The 16875-nt window shown below is 43.3% G+C and overlaps 2 protein-coding genes across 3 annotated transcripts; one reads left to right on the top strand and one right to left on the bottom strand.

Moving 5' to 3' along the window:
* Positions 1-447: 447 nt before the first annotated feature.
* Positions 448-13461, bottom strand: LOC124469355 (sodium- and chloride-dependent betaine transporter-like). Of its 2 annotated transcripts, none has more exons than XM_047022590.1 (16): positions 13119-13461; positions 11326-11533; positions 10341-10475; positions 10075-10215; positions 9612-9726; positions 9321-9365; positions 8232-8358; positions 7875-8009; positions 5124-5227; positions 4768-4892; positions 4149-4261; positions 3707-3844; positions 3448-3550; positions 2640-2740; positions 1610-1753; positions 448-1289 (listed from the first exon to the last, which is right to left on the bottom strand). In XM_047022590.1, the coding sequence occupies exons 2-16, from the start codon at positions 11522-11524 to the stop codon at positions 1140-1142; spliced, it is 1875 nt and encodes a 624-aa protein (XP_046878546.1). In that variant the 5' UTR covers positions 11525-11533; positions 13119-13461; the 3' UTR covers positions 448-1139. The 2 variants fall into 2 exon arrangements, with proteins under 2 accessions (XP_046878546.1, XP_046878545.1); XM_047022589.1 differs by lacking the exon at positions 13119-13461 and adding an exon at positions 11869-12283.
* Positions 12456-16775, top strand: LOC124469357 (protein mono-ADP-ribosyltransferase PARP11-like). Its single transcript, XM_047022592.1, has 8 exons — positions 12456-12679; positions 12973-13098; positions 13472-13592; positions 13693-13768; positions 14044-14116; positions 14308-14435; positions 14633-14784; positions 14860-16775. The coding sequence occupies exons 2-8, from the start codon at positions 12979-12981 to the stop codon at positions 15174-15176; spliced, it is 987 nt and encodes a 328-aa protein (XP_046878548.1). The 5' UTR covers positions 12456-12679; positions 12973-12978; the 3' UTR covers positions 15177-16775.
* Positions 16776-16875: the final 100 nt, after the last annotated feature.

The raw sequence follows: 16875 nt of genomic DNA on the forward strand, positions 1-16875 counted from the left end.
CAGTGTACAATCCCGGCATCTTCATTGGCTCACGTCAACAGCTACGCGGTAAACACTGCCCCTTGGAGCTCAGCCCACCATATTGAGCCAGAGAACAATCTCTTGCCTTCCAGTACCACCATTCAACAGTGCCGCCGGTCATTCGTAGCGCTGCACGGAAATGTTGGTTAATTGAATGCCAGTTCGAATTAGATGAATGAGAGCACTAGAGAATGCCGGCCTGGCAACTGGAAGTGGACGAGAGAGTAGGTTCTCATCCCTCCATGGTCCAGACCACGGTGGAAACACACGTCCTAGACTTGGGGAGTGGTACACCAGTATGGTTCTATGTGAGGCGAGAACACCAAAGGCTGGGTATCCTGTGTGTTTGGAACGCGTTTACAGAGAGGACAAACCAGGAGGATTGATTTGTGTTGTGGAACAAATTGAACTTTTAGATATCGGCCATCACAGTATATCATTATTATGTTTAATATTCATTCAATCAATGAACTGGAGTACATCTCAATACGTAAAGCAATTGAGTACATGATGAGTGTTTAACTGTAGCTTGTGCTGTTGATGATCCACCAAACCTACAAAACATCATTTATTTGAGTACGATTGTTGAGATTAGTGTTATTTCCTTGTGCTTTGCATCATTGCTAGAATCAGATACAAAACTACAAAAAGAAGTAGGCAAGACATCTCCCATGATGCATCAGCAGGGCGATGAGGTCAGATTAGAAAGTGACATGAAATGTGACCTCATAGTGACCTTGGTATCAAATTTTTGGCTGGATTAGGATTGCTGGAATGTAATTGGATGGAAAGTATCTTACACAATATGCTTGTTGGGGATCAAACCTACCTATTGTACCTTTACAAAACATACAGTACTATCAACATAAGGAAAAGTGTATTTTAACAAGGTTATAGTATAAAAATAATACGAATATTCATTTGCTATATATAAGCGCCAGAAATAATAGGTGAAAGACATCCCTGAATATTTATCTTAGGTGTAAACAGTTCTTACTTAAACATGAAAAGAAATGCTTCTGTTACATCTGTAACATGTTGTCTTTCAGCCAGTCTTTCACAACAACCAGGTTCCGCACACTTTGATGACATCACTTTGATGACATCACTGGTCTGCGTCAGACTCCAGTGACGTCCATCATTTTTCCGTCTGCTCTGGAGGCCTTCTGCTGTCCTGATAAGATGACACGTTTACACAGACTCAGTCTGGGGCTGTGAGGCTTGGCTTGCCGGAGGTCACTGGATGGAATGGTCATCCCCAAAGGATTCTGGGAAAAAGGATATGGCTATAATTCCGAAACACACACAAACAAACAAACACAAACACACACAAACACTTGTTTTCTGTCCCAGTGGGGCCCGACTATTCACTCCCATTCAAAATCTCCAACCCCTAACCCCTACTCTAACTTTAACCCTTTAATGTCATTCTAACCCTAACACTTAAAGTTGACACTTGAACACTAAGATTTAAAGTTATCAAGCCAAAGAAAAATGATCACGTTTTTCATACTTTACTAAACTTGTGAGGATTTGGACCCCACAAGGGTAGTTAAACAAGAACACAAACACACACGCAGTTCCCCACCTTGTACACAGACACCAGGATGTAGAGTGGGATGCACAGCAGCGGGGTGATGACCAGGAAAGCAGACATGACCCGGGCCCAGGGCTCTAAGAGGTAGTCTGAGATGGACATGGACTGGGATTTCAGGTTGTACAGGAGGGTGACCTGAAAACACAGCCACAACATGGAGACAAACATGTGGTCACGCAGGTCAAATGGCTGAGCGGTTAAGGAATCAAGTTATTATCAGAAGGTTGCCGGTTCGCTTCCTGGCCGCGCAAAATGACGTTGTGTCCTTGGGCAAGGCACTTCACCCTACTTGCCTCAGGGAGAATGTCCCTGTACTCACTGTAAGTCGCTCTGGATAAGAGCGTCTGCTAAATGACTAAATGTGAAATGTAAATGTCCGTGAGGATCATATTATTTAGTGTAGCAATCCATAGAGATAGATAGAAACTAAGATACTGAGACAGAGAGAGACTGATAGAGAGAGAGACGGATAGAGAGAGACTGATAAAGAGAGACTGATAGAGAGAGACTGATAGAGAGAGAGACGGATAGAGAGAGACTGATAAAGAGAGACTGATAGAGAGAGACTGATAGAGAGAGAGACTGATAGAGACTGATAGAGATGTGAGACGCAGCTGTGAGACTGATAGAGAGAGAGACTGATAGAGAGACTGATAGAGAGAGACTGATAGAGAGAGACTGATAGAGAGACTGATAGAGAGAGAGACTGATAGAGAGACTGATAGAGAGACTTATAGAGAGACTGATAGAGAGAGACTGATAGAGAGACTGATAGAGAGAGAGACTGATAGAGAGACTGATAGAGAGAGAGACTGATAGAGAGAGACTGATAGAGAGAGACTGATAGAGAGACTGATAGAGAGACTGATAGAGAGAGAGACTGATAGAGAGAGAGACTGATAGAGAGACTGATAGAGAGAGACTGATAGAGAGAGACTGATAGAGAGACTGATAGAGAGACTGATAGAGAGACTGATAGAGAGAGACTGATAGAGATGTGAGACCCAGCTGTGAGACTCACCCCACAGATGAAGGGCGTGACAAACAGCCAACAGTACTTCAAAACAGGAAACGGCTTGTAGCCTATCATGTCCTGGATGTTGTCATAGAAACGGTCAGCACCTGCAAAGTCAGACAATCCAGTAGAATCAACACTACCACACATGGTTCCACGTTTTGAAAATCCCGTTCACCCGGGTCTGATCTGATGTCTGTACGTGGGGGGCGTGTTGTGATCCAGGCTTCAGTCAACGCTCTGAGCAGAGGAGATTTGAATCCACGTTTCCCACAGGGCAGCACTGCAGCTTACACCAATATTATACATACCTCTTGGCAAGCTGTGAAGCCTAATGGTCTCAGTCAACCTAACCAGTTCAATAAAAACCAAGTCCTTAAAACACGCTGAGAGAGAATGAGCTGTGTAGTGCATGCTGGTTCATCTCAAACTGTTGTGGTTATAAAGTAAACCGTCCACATGTGAAGCTCCAAAGGCCTCCAGGTTGCTCACAGGATAAATACGTTCCAGCCTGAGGCCTTATTGTCTAACAAAACCAGGTAAAATGCCGTCAAAAAACATATATAAAGGAAAACAGCAGATCAACTAGTGACCGGGGTGCGGTCTGTGCCATGTTACCTCTCCTAAGGTAAGAGGACCTCTTATACAGGGTGCTAATACTGGACTCATTCAGCAGATGAAGGGCATACTGTTCTTCATTTGTTGGTGTGTTTGTGACATCACTGACCATAGAGCCATGTTTGTGACATCACTGACCATAGACTCATGTTTGTGACATCACTGACCATAGATTCATGTTTGTGACATCACTGACCATAGAGCCAGGCGATGACCGTGGTCTCCATGCAGGCGATGAAGAGCAGGCTGGTTCCACTGGGGCCGTAGATATCAATCAGCTGAAAGAGAACCATCCCTCCCTAACACACACACACACAGTTGGACAGACAGATGGATGGACACAAAGGTCAGAGTGAATGGTGACAGATCAGATGTTTAAATATATTCTCAATTTCTTTCTTGCAAATGTCATCTACATCTCTCTCTCTTCCACTGTATTCAGGAAGTTACTGTACCTCTGAAACCAGAGTGAGGCCCAGTAGAAAGCAGACCACAGCGATGGCCAGAACCAGCATCTCTCTCCTGTATGGCTTACGCAGTCTTTCAGGGAATAGGTCAGTGATGGCTGTGGCCAGACTCTCCACACACACAAACTAGGGATGAAAACACGTTTGTTTGACTCCCTCTTAATTCCCCAGAGAACACACACACAGGCACGCACACACACACACAGGCACGCACACACACACACACACACAGGCACGCACACACACACACACACACACAGGCACGCACACACACACACACAGGCACGCACACACACACACAGGCACGCACACACACACACACACACACACAGGCACGCACACACACACACAGGCACGCACACACACACACACACACACACACACACAGGCACGCACACACACACACACACACACATGTCTTGGCCCTTACCTGGCTGTCCAGGCCGAGGAACAGGATCATGAGAAAGAACAAGATGCTCCAGAACTGAGCGCCGGGCAACAGAGCGAGAGCTCGGGGATACACGATGAAGGCCAACCCAGGACCTGCGGGGGATGACATGGTCACTGGCTTACCTTAACCATGGGTCGTTGTGAACCTTCGGGGTGTCAACAACTTTACCCAAAACAAAAACATATAAAAGGCTTTTTTTTTTTACCGTTGCACTGTGGGGGGGGGGTGTGACAGCCCGACGGTTAAAAGAAAATGCTTCACTTTATTTTTGTATGCGCTAAAGTTGTAGCAACACGATGGTGACTGAAGGGTCACAACGACCCGAAGATAACACAAGGGTTAAACATGCATAAGAACATACCCAGAGACCCTAGAATCGAGAGTTGTGCAGTACAATAAAACACAATGTAGGAAATGCTGGTTAAAGAACACTATCTGCTTGTTTTCCACAGTGTGAGTATATCCGTGTAGGATTAGTTGGGCTAGAGTGCCCTCTTGTGGGATTTTTTATGATACAGTTTCAACAGCCAGAATCGGAAAGGGTGTTGTACTGACAAGAAAAAAAGACAAAACAAAGTAATTAATACAGGGATCTCACCAGCTTCAACAATATCTGCTACCTCTACACCGAGTTCATGAGCCATGAATCCCAATATAGAAAATACAGCGAAACCAGCAAAGATACTGGTACTGCTGTTTAAAATGCACAGCGCTATGCAATCTCTGAAAAACACAATCATAATGAACATCACAAAATATAATATAAGCTATTGGATATTGTGTGAGTGTGTGCGTGTCTGTGAGTCTGTCTGTGAATATGTGTGTTTGTGTGTGTGTGTGTGTGTGTGTGTGTGTGTGTGTGTGTGTGTGTGTGTGTGTGTGTGTGTGTGAGTCTGTCTGTGTGTGTGTGTGTGAGAGTCTGTCTGTGTGTGTGTGGACATAGACGTCTCTCACTTGTAGCAATCATTGTTGTATTTGTTGTAGCTGCCCAGGGCAGTGAGAACCCCCTGACACACAGCATAGGAGAAGAACACTTGGGTCCCTGCATCACACCACACCTGCAGAGAGGAGAGAGAGACACAGAGAGAGAGACACAGAGAGAGAGAGAGAGAGAGAGAGAGAGAGAGAGAGAGAGAGAGAGAGAGAGAGAGAGAGAGACAGGGAGAGAGACACAGAGAGAGAGACACAGAGAGAGAGAGAGAGAGAGAGAGAGAGAGAGAGAGAGAGAGAGAGACAGGGAGAGAGAGACAGGGAGAGAGAGACAGGGAGAGAGACAGACAGACAGACAGAGAGAGAGACACATAGAGAGAGAGACACAGAGAGAGACACAGAGAGAGAGAGAGAGAGAGAGAGAGAGAGAGAGAGAGACACAGAGAGAGAGAGAGAGACACAGAGAGAGAGAGAGACAGGGAGAGAGAGACAGGGAGAGAGAGAGAGACAGGGAGAGAGAGAGAGAGAGAGAGAGAGAGAGAGAGAGAGAGAGAGAGAGAGAGAGAGAGAGAGAGAGAGAGAGAGACAGACAGACAGACAGACAGACAGACAGACAGACAGACAGACAGACAGACAGACAGACAGAGAGAGAGAGAGAGAGAGAGAGAGAGAGAGAGAGAGAGATAGAGATGTTTAGCTACTCACTGTAGATGTGAACAGTTGCTCTCCGTTAAAGGTATTCTGCAGGAACATATGGTTTTCATCAGATCTCCTTGAGGACCATAAAAAGTCTGTCTGAGTCAACCATGTTTCATCAAAAACAGGTTGCGCTAACGTCGGCATTCCACTAAATAAACAAACTCCTTCTCTTTCCCAGGGCAACTTCCATCTGCAGTCAGTAGGACCGTATTACTGTGATGCAGGACTGCAAGTCACACATCCCAGTCTGAAAGTCCTGCTGCGTTCGCTTTTCTGCTTTACACCATGCATCCAGATCACTCAACAAAAGAGTTACTAAAGAAATCATATGTGAAAGTCATGATAAAGTAGCTATGTGTGTTTGTAATTAATTGTGTATGTGTGAGAGAGTATGTGTCTGTGTGTGTGTTAGTAATGACTAGTAATGACGGTTTCTATTTAACCAGTTACATAACTTACACAGTATACGTAACTTAATCAGAGCATGCTACCTGCAAGGTAACATTGGAAGATACTCCAACAACATAATTTACGACAAGTGCCAAGAAATTCCCTTTTAAACTGCATAACTTTGCACTATGTAACTATGCACTTTACGTCTTTGATCACCTGCTACACGTATACTATATGTACTCTTTGCTTTGGATAAAATGATCTGCTACACTAACACATTTACATTTACATCTATTGATTTAGCAGACGCTTTTATCCAAAGCGACTTCCAAGAGAGAGCTTTACAAAGTGTATAGGTCACTGATAATAACAACAAGATAGCCCCAAAAACATTGCGAGTAGCCAAAACATGAAGCACATATTGTGAACAACCAAAATAAGTGCCAAACGGAAGAACCATAAGAGCATGTAGTTAAACAAGTTACAATTAAACAACATGAATTGCTATAAGTAACAAGAATTGTTGTAGCAGAAAAAATATCTGAAGAATGTTTTCCACCTCAGCACACCAGGCCCCATTTAGTCAGCATCTGGTTAGTGTTAGCACAAAGGATAAGGATGCTAGTATTCTGCCACTCCCAAACCACCACCAACACAGCTACAACAGCCTTCCTCAGTTCTCACAACCCTCTGTTTGAACACTGGACTCTAACCCGTATGTTTATCCCACCAGACATCCGTTCCAGATGCAGAGAAAATGCCACGCTACCAAACGCTCTTTTCGACCAGAACTGTCGTGTCTGGAGATATGTAACTGTGTGACCCCTGACCCACATTCACAGGCCCCTGCCTCCGCTCACTGGAGGGGTACGATGTCGCCCCCAGCAATGAAGCTCCCCCCTATTCTAACGTGAGTGTGAGCACTCTGTCTCCAGACACAATCCATCTGTCCGTACAGAAACAGCCAGATGTGAGGCTCACACGATACAGTGAATGCTTCGCCTGTCCATCAGTGCCTGAAAAACACACAGAGTCAGTGCCTGTCTTCACAGACAAATTCCCCCTTGTCGACACGAAATTCCACCATAATCTGCATCCTGTGTTTTGCGAGTGCTGAAAAACAACACACACACACGTGTGAGACTGGATGGGGGCCCCTGAAACAGAGGCAGTGATAGAATTTTTGTAGCGGCCCCTACTTCCTTCAAGACACAGAAAATACATGGCAGGCGTTGTTGACCCTTGACCCTGGAAGCTGTGAAGATAACAAGCTGAAAAAGCAGAAAGACATAAAGCCTTGCACTTTGTGTGAAGCATCTGTGGATCGTATGTTTACCTTAATGCCTTCACTTTTAAGTCAACTGACTAATTTCATTCACTCCAGGGATGTTGTCTTTGTAACGTTACACTGATGACATGGTTGTTAGGGAGGACGGGCTTCCGTTACAAAGCACTCTGTTTCACATAAAACTTAGTTTGTGCTCTTTTCCTGGCCTGCAGGACAAAGCAGGACTTGGCTAGAGACTCACTGTTGGTAACATAAGGCTTACTGTCCTTACACATTATTTTGCTGAAAGAAATACAAATATATAAACCCCCCAAAAAAGAAAACTCGCCAACTCCTCACTCATAGTCACACACAGACACAGACACACACAGACACACACACTTCCTGTGACTCACGGCAGGATTGGTGATCTTGCTGAGGTTAGGCATGAGGTAGTACTTGAGCCCTTCGAAGGCTCCGGGCAGGGTCACCCCTCGGAGGAGGAGGATGAGCAGCATGACGTAGGGGAAGGTTGCTGTGAAGTACACCACCTAGGACGCACCAAACACATCCTATAGGCTCCGTTTGCAAGTCACTTTGGATGAAACTATCTACTAAATGATCCAAATGTACTTCAATTGATATACTATACAGTACATCTATCATCTAGCTATATATCTATATAAACATACACACACATTTAGATACAGTATATGATTGTATGTGTACGCACATGCTGAAAACAGATAGGGCACTGGTTCAGGGCAACTCACCTTTCCTGTGGATTTGATTCCTTTCCAGATGCAGAAGTAGCAGAGCACCCAGGCCAACAGCAGGCAGAGAGTTATGTCCCAGTTAGGAGTGAAAGACATGTCCCCTGTCTGTCTGATAACCCGATACCTAGAGAGGACATAGAGGCAGACAGACAGGTAGACTGGCAGGCAGGCAGGCAGACAGACAGGCCCATCCTCATGTACATGTGCTTGCACATAGATACAAACATGCACACCTACACACATTCATTCATTCATTTTATGTATGTAAAATGTATGAGTATGAGAGTACAACATATGCACACACAATACAAACACACACACCTACGTGGATACATACTTTGTTTTACAAACATTTATAATGTAAACATATAGAGCGTGGACAGAAACAGACAAGTGCAAAAGTGCAAAAACCAGACAAACAATGTGCCAAAATCCACTAACATGAATCTTTTTCTCCTGTAGCACAAATCAATTATGACTATGCTTTTCTGGTCTCCATGTGTGGGCACTGTAAAGATCAAACCGGGAATGAAATAGCATGTGAATGATAAATACAGATGTTATAATTCCTCTCGTTTATGTTCGAGGGCTTGAGTTTGGAAGAAAGAACCCATGTTGTTCTTGTTTGAGCTGTAAACTGCAGTTCTCTGACTCTTTCTCAATTCTGGAGTCACATAGGAAGTCAGGAATGCATCATGAGGGACGCTTCCCTGATTCCTGAAGAAATAACCAAACAAAGAAGAATTAAGTGGTGAACTTTATACGGGGCCCAGTTCAAGTGTTGCGTCATGCAGTTGGACAGCCCTGATTCACCATGGATACGAGAAACCTCACTGAACCTGCACCCTACTGATAGGGAAGACACCTAGGCTATAGGACTGGGGGTTCAGCTTCAAGGCCAGTTTAAACTGCCCCTACAAACATCAACTGACACCAACAGTCAGCAGTTGGCATATTAGTATTTCCAAGCATTCTAAACCCAACAGCCAACAGTAAAATGTTTAGTGTTTGTTTGGACATTGGTGGGGTCGTGTAAATGTCAGTTTCCTTATCAGTGTGGGTGTATGTATGTGTTTATTCACTTACTTCCAATACTCTTCTTCAGGAGAGATGATTTTATTTGCTATCGGACTGAGCGAAGGAGAGAGAGAGATTAGTTGGGAGAGAAAAGGGCAGGGTTAAGACCGTGAGATAATTTCTTTATTAAATTGAGTGGGTGTCATGTCTCTCTGTCCCAAAGTGTGTCCCAGTGTGATAAGCTTGGAGTTTCCTAAGAAAAATGTTTCTCATCCGTCTTGATTTAAAGTATTATGGTCCCAAGTGCAGGCATACAATCCCCCCCCCCCAAAAACAATTCTAAGTTCCCATTGAACTTACTCTGTGTAGTTGCCATAGTCCAAATAACTAGAATCGTTGCTCAGGAATGACCAACTGGAATTCTGGCTGAATAGGTGTGGGTTTGCAAAAGAACCAATCCGATTGTGGCACATCTCTGAAAGAGAGAGGAGATGCTGTTCATAGTTATGTCTTGTCACTGTGCATCGTCTGCCTGTGTGTACGTACATGTGCGGTAATAGATTTTCTTTTTTTGCCTTATATTTACTATATTTGGATATGGCTATAATCATACATCAGGTAAATCGGCCCTCAAATTCTGGTTGAAAGCCGTTGTATATTGATGATATACCTCGGGTAAACCTTTTCACTGTAGATATATTCCAGCGAATCCACTTGGATTATCGGTAAATGTGTTCATTTATTAACATGTAGTTCCCTCTCATAGTTTATTGTTTCAGTAATTGTCATCATACACTGGTCCTCCCACAGTACTGCATCTCACCTGTGTTCCAGTAATTATCACAGGTGGTCCATGGGAGGGGGTTTCTGAATGAGTTGAACAGGTAGAAGAGACCCCAGGCTAAAATCAGGATGTAGTAGATGTTCAGGTACATCACAATCACCTGTGAAGCCACGCCCACTCCTGCACAGGAAGGAGAATGTGGTCAGTGCCTGTGTTGAGATGCATTGTCACAGAAAGGATAGGACAGGCCTAATCTCCTTTGTTGTGATTGGGTTCAAAGGTGACTCCCAAACGTATGTATTCACCCTCGAACATGGGGAATATCTTTCTCCAGGCCGTGACTCCACCCTCACTGGTGTACTGGCCCAACGCGGTCTCCAGGAAGAACACAGGGATACCACAGAAGAAGAGGAATACAAAGTAAGGGATGAAGAACACGCCTGCAGGAGGGAACCAGAGAAGAACACAAGGGTGTTACCATGGTGAAGCAAAGAATCACCACGCATGCGCTGATAAACAGATGGAAAAAAATAATAAACACAAGAGAAGAAAAGATCAGTTTGCAAGCTACTTTAACAAAGATGGACATGCTTCGCAAGAGGCCCTTACAGGACATCACGATGTGTTACCGCGCAGTCGCAGAGTGCACAGTTCTGCGATGTTTTCTAGTGCAGTCTGTTAAACCAATTGACATAATTTGAATTTGGATTCCCTTTACGAAGAGTGAAGACTAAACAAAGAGGGCCATTGATCTGAAGGACTGCTGTCTTGTTTTTGAGATGTACCGTATGCTGTTGGTCTTCTGTTGCTGCCTGCCTGCAGAAACAGAGCCCCCCCCCCCCCCCCCCCTACAGCCAAAGACTCAAACATGAAGCTCCCTAAGGCTCTCTCGCTCTCTATCTCTCTCTCTCGCCCTCTTTTTCTCTCTCACCCTCTCTCTATCTCTCTCTCTTGCCCTCTCTCTCTTTCCATATTTTCCTATTCAAGTTTTTCTCATTATCTCTTTTATACGAAATACGAAATGCATACCCTGTCCACTCCTCTCCTCTCTATCTCCTCTCTCTCCTCCTCTCCTCCTCTCTCCTCCTCTCCTCCTCTCTCCTCTTCTACTCTCTCTCCTCTCTTTCTCCTCTCTCTCCTCCTCTCCTCTATATTCAGTTATGGTGTTCAGTCCTCATATTCTGTAGCAAAAAAGTTTCCAAATGTTCTCCAATTTCTTTTATCTAATGCAAAAATCTTTCAACAATATGACACACCGATTGACACCCTCTCATAGGAGAAAAGGCTTACCTCCTCCATTCTTGTAGCAGAGGTAAGGGAAGCGCCACACATTTCCCAGACCTATGATCTCCCCAGCCATGGATAGTAAGAACTCAGTCTTGTTGGCCCACTTCTCCCTCGGCAGAACCCCAGCTTGGGGTCTCTCTCCCTGGGCCTCCGAGTCAACCGGTCCCCCCGAAGTGGTCCCCTCATCCGATGCCTCTTTCATGGTTTCTGTCTATCTCAGTCAAACCCACACACGCACATTTTTACGGTCACACAATTTCTTACACTCTGGCCTGGTGGAATGTGTTGAACCCTCGAACTACCATCTGGAATTCCTCAGAGGAACTCTTTTACATAACAATGTAGCCCAATCAAGGGGCTTTCTGTCTGATTTGGAAAACATCTGCTATTCCCTGTCCTTCTAATAACAGTTTTTGCACTTTTGTTGAATGTAATCTATGCATTAAAACTTTAGAGCCTGTTTTAAAAGCGTTTCAACCAAAGCATTTAATTCACACAACCTCACAGCCAAATGTCCATGGCTTGTTATAAAGCAAATCAACTTACCTTAAAATGTATGCCTCAGATTTAGATTGATATAAAGTACATACTATAGTATAGTATTATAATAGGTCATGTAGGACATAAAGTGCCACTCTGGAAGACAAATTCCTTGACTGCAGAATATCAGGAGCGCAATTTCCCTAGTAAGAAATGGGGTGTGTCTTAGCTATTTTCCAGATTCGTCCGGGTTCGTCCGATCGTCCCTCTCTTGGAAGTTTCTTTGGATAAAAGCGTCTGCTTTATATTTGGCAATCATACACCCGAATGCGTTTTTGTCTTTCATTGGTCCAAATCGGCGACTTTTCTTGCTTTGCATGTGTTACCTTATTTTACGCTTGGGACAATGTTTATGATGGACTGCTGTGCACGATGTACTGTCACTAAACATTTTCACACAATCAATAACGTTAGGAACTCCTAATTTGCAGTGATTTCAGAGTGGGGTTCACCTTTTGCACTGGCGTGTCGACCAATTTGATTGGAAAATAAATGTCCATAAAACAAAACGTTTTGAATATCGTATTTATTATTTTCTGGATCATGCATCGTGGAGGATGTCAATAGTCGCTGCATCGTCGACTGTGACGTAAAATTGTGACGTTGCAACCAGGAAACTCGAGCTCTGCAGGAAACGAACGTCGGCTATTTGTAAACAATCGACAGAGATACTCAAATGCATCTTCATGTTGTGATGCTGCAAGCTGAATGTGCATCCTTGTGCTTGCGCTTCATTTCGACAAAATCTATATGTCGTGATGTGGTCTATTGTCTAAAAGAAGTCACGTGCATTTGGAGGTAGCTCTACAACATCTCGGTAAGCCAGGGCTAGCTATATTTCTTAGGTGTGGTAGCTAGCTGATTAATGTTGGCTCACAGTCCGAGATCCGATGTAGTATGTGGTTTTGACGGGATGGATTTAACTGTTTGATGTGGTAGTTATGTCATCCGATATTTTGCATCAGCAAACAGGAAACAGACTGTTAAAGCTACTGAGTAAAAAATGTTGTCAAGTAAACTCAAACCGTTAAACCATATCCCCAGTGTACTTTTTCTTGTCCATTGGTGTATTAGAAAAACCTAAAAGTAGTTTAAACACCTATTTTCCAGACTGTCATGTTTGCCATAAGGACACCAGAGGAGGAATGCTCCTCGGAGGTGGAGGAGATGGACACTTCGGAGCCTAATTGGTGCTGGTTTTACCTGGCAGAGTGTGGAGTCTGGCATATGTTTGAGGTATGGTCATGGTAATTTACCCATCAGTCTAGTCGACATTCACTGCATCCATCTATTTCAGAGATCAATCCAGTCATCTTCACCTTATCCCCACCACAATCTACGCCCTTGCCGATGACCTATTCATTGTTTAAACCATCCAGCTGCCTCAGGGTATTACAGTGTCAGCTGTCAGTCTGTCTGACTTAGCTCCGCCTCCTCTGGTCCTCGTCACACCTCTGGCCTCCTCTGTACAAACACACATTGATCATCCACCCACTGCTTCAGCAGGGAGGAGCCATTCAAATGTGTGTGGTGGACTGGGGAGAGTTTGGCCACACCCTCCACTGTTCCAAATGTTCATCTCTTGTCTGACTCTTAACGTGTCTGCTAGATTGATCCAAGCGCTGCATGCTCAGTGACCAGTGATCAAATTGAACAGCACTACAGCCGGAATCAACATGGTGTCATGGAGTTCTACACTGCCAAGTACACCTACCGGCTAGACTTTTCAGGTACTAAAAGCACTAAAAGTACTAAAACTTTGCTATGATCAATTGTTGTTTGGGATAGTCATTGATTGGCTCATATTTGATTGACATTATTCCTGTCCAGTTATGAAACAGATAAATGTGACAACCGGGAAACAGCGGCCAATCAAGCGGTCCCTTCATTCTGCAACTGGCTTCAGGTATTATCAGCCACAGTATGAGGAAAATACTTAATGTAGGATTAGCGATTTGTGGTCTGAAATGTACTCATGAGTTTATGGGTTTTAAACTCTTTCTGCCTTTGTTTAAAGTGAACTTGCACAGGCTGGTATAATGTTATTCTATCCTAGGTCTTGAAACCCTTTAGTCTACCTGAAGGTTAAAGACAGAATATACTAAATCTGGGGGCAAATACAATATAAAAGCTGGAAACAAATCGATATTGAGAATAATTGTCATCTGTCATCTTCACCAGGTTTATTTGTGACAATCTGGCCCTGCCAGTTCCCTGCCACTGGGAGAGGATAAACACAGATGATCCTTATCAGGTACGGACAACCAAGACCTGTGTCAACAGTATGACCATGTATGGCCAGCATTCTTAAATGAATGGAACCCCCTAAACACTCTCAGATGTAAGGGGTTTTCGGAATGCAGTGTTACCAAAACTATTGTAAGGCTACGGGTTATCAGTCTTTGTAAATTACACAATTTCTAAAAGTTGTCGTTGCTGTTTTAGCTTGTTCAGTTAAGCAGAGATACTTACGAGTTCAAGGAGGTTGCCAGGCTGTATGAGAGAACGATGGGACACCCAATCAAAACCATCCAGAGGATTCAGAACCTTGACCTGTGGGAGTTTTTCTGCAGGTAATTGACTCACTTTTTTCAATATATTCTTTGATACAGTACACAGTAATTTACATTCAGTTATGATATTTTTATTGTATAGTTTTTACGTTACTTGTTTGTTTTTTGGATGTAGGTAAACATGAATATTTAATCGAATGTAATCTGAGGCTGACCAATGCCGTTTGTGTTTTTCTTCTTCTTTGGTTTTTCCAAAGGAAAAAAGCACAGTTGCGAAAGGTAAAACGCGCGCAGGACATCGAGGAGAAGATGTTGTTTCACGGCACAGGCCACAGCAACGTTCCTGCTATTTGTACATACAACTTTGACTGGAGGCTTACCGGTAGCCATGGAGATGTCTATGGGAAAGGTAGGTCACTCTTGTGTTGTGACATGTATGTGGCTATGAGATACCCTTAATGGCTCTTTCCTATTCTTTGTTTAGGAAGCTATTTTGCCAGGGATGCCAAATACTCCAGTAAATTCTGCCTTACGACAGGAAAACACAACTTTGCTCTGCAGAAGCACGGCCTGGCGCCGCCGATATTTGCCAGCGAGCCTCCTTACAAGACCATGTTCCTGGCAAGGGTGTTGGTCGGAGAATACACACTGGGCCACCCACTGTACTGTAGACCTCCTTCTAAAGATGCCAGCTATACCAACTTCTTTGATAGCTGCGTGGACGATGTAGCCAATCCAAAGATTTACGTTATCTTTGACAGCAACCAGATTTACCCGGAATATCTCATCGAGTTCTACTGAGGCCCACAGGAACTGTGTGAACATTTGCTTTTGGATTATTACACAGAGAACAGGGGGGGTGGTCCACTAACCAGGAGTGGATTGGAAAACAAAAATGAATGAGAAATGAAGATGCACAGAGAAGATATTGTCTCTCTGTTTGAAGAGAGTGCCTGATTGGGGCCTGGTTAATATTAAGTGCCTTAATGGATTGTGAATACAGAGGCGTTAGGTTTCTATATGATCTGTGTCAATTGTGTTGTTTTCCTGTGTTGTGCTTTATGTTAATACGACATTATGGGACAGAACGAGTATAAGGATGTCACTGATGAAAAGAAAAATACACTGTTAGAATGTACCGGGTGTTTCTTCCTCTATCAAGAGGCCGTTTTGGACCATTATTGCCATCTAGTTAAAAGCGACTACATGCTCTGTGTATTACTCTACCATGTTTTTAAAGTAGATGCTTTGGCTTCACTGAATATGATAATGAAACAATTTCACAGTCTAAAATAGAGTCCTTCAGCACAAAACCTAATAGACTTGGACCCCCAGGCTATGGTAAAGATAGTGAACACAAATGTACACTGTTCTGTACACGTTTTCAGCATTTTAAAAGTTGCCTACATGTAGTTGCTCTACCTTGACTAATTAATGAATACAGTTCTTGGTTACAGGAAATATGTAGTGGTATTGACAACACCAACTCTCTACAAAAACAAAGAAAAGCTTAGTACAACTTTGAAAAGGGTTGTTTAGTTCTTGTTAGTATTTAGTGTCTATTCTGAGAACAGAGGTGTAATGTGTTCGGATGGCTGTAAACACCTCCGATGGGCCAGTCTGATCAGATGTTGCCTTTGGTATCTTTCAAAGGAGCGGGTGGGAGGATTGAAGACAGAACTGGATTGTTCTGACTTTAATGTTCCGTCATTCTGGACGGCTCTTGTGTAAGTCAAGTGGGCATTGTTTTGAACAAGGTCCAAAATGCCTTAAGCAAGGGCTAAACTGCTTCTTTTTGCCCATTTTTGCACCATGCTGTATTGTAGTTCTGTGTCTTGGGAGTTATTGACCTGTGTGTATTCTATGTAATACTTAGCATGCACGGGAGTCACTTTCTTAAACCCAAGTTAAACAATCTACCTCATTCATTCAGCACTTTGGTATGTTTTAGATTCCACATTGAAATGTCCCTCAGAACCAATGGATTTGTGTTTCCTCTCTGTGAGAGGGTGTGTCTGTGTGTCATGATGACAAAAGCCCTTTGTGTGAGTTACATTTTATGAGATACTGTGATATGATCATTTGTGTCCTTTTTTATTGATTATATTATATGAAATTGATGTGGGTCTAAAGTAAAGATGTGTGGGAATTTCATTGTGAGTTTTGCATTCTTGTCAAAATTGGAAACATTTTTTTTTCTTTTTCTAATGGGATTCTAAACTGTTCTATGTCAACAATACATTTATAAACAATTACCTTAGCAGCTCTCTACTTTCATCTCTAACTGAAAAAAGATTATAAATTATAAGTTGTTCATAAACTGTACTGTCACAGAGACAAAATCTGTCCTGGAGGGTGATTGTGTTCATAACACTGTAAATAAATGATGTATAAACCATGTGTTAATGTTTAACAGTTTGTAGGTGTATACTCTTGCGTGATGATTGGTCAGTGTTTAATGTTAAATAATGAAATTGTATTAAAAGCATTGCTGAATACA

Source organism: Hypomesus transpacificus, chromosome 7 (assembly GCF_021917145.1).
Source record: "Hypomesus transpacificus isolate Combined female chromosome 7, fHypTra1, whole genome shotgun sequence".
In the NCBI taxonomy this organism is placed as follows: Eukaryota; Metazoa; Chordata; class Actinopteri; order Osmeriformes; family Osmeridae; genus Hypomesus; species Hypomesus transpacificus.

Coding starts and splice junctions, on each gene's coding strand:
- LOC124469355 (XM_047022590.1), bottom strand. CDS start 11,524: ATGAAAGAGGCATCGGATGAGGGGACCACTTCGGGGGGACCGGTTGAC. Junction 10,476..11,325: donor CTGCTACAAGAATGGAGGAG/GTAAGCCTTTTC, acceptor TCCCTCCTGCAG/GCGTGTTCTTCATCCCTTAC. Junction 2,741..3,447: donor GGTCATCGCCTGGCTCTATG/GTCAGTGATGTC, acceptor CTGACTTTGCAG/GTGCTGACCGTTTCTATGAC.
- LOC124469357 (XM_047022592.1), top strand. CDS start 12,979: ATGTTTGCCATAAGGACACCAGAGGAGGAATGCTCCTCGGAGGTGGAG. Junction 14,117..14,307: donor ACACAGATGATCCTTATCAG/GTACGGACAACC, acceptor TTGCTGTTTTAG/CTTGTTCAGTTAAGCAGAGA. Junction 14,785..14,859: donor TGGAGATGTCTATGGGAAAG/GTAGGTCACTCT, acceptor TTCTTTGTTTAG/GAAGCTATTTTGCCAGGGAT.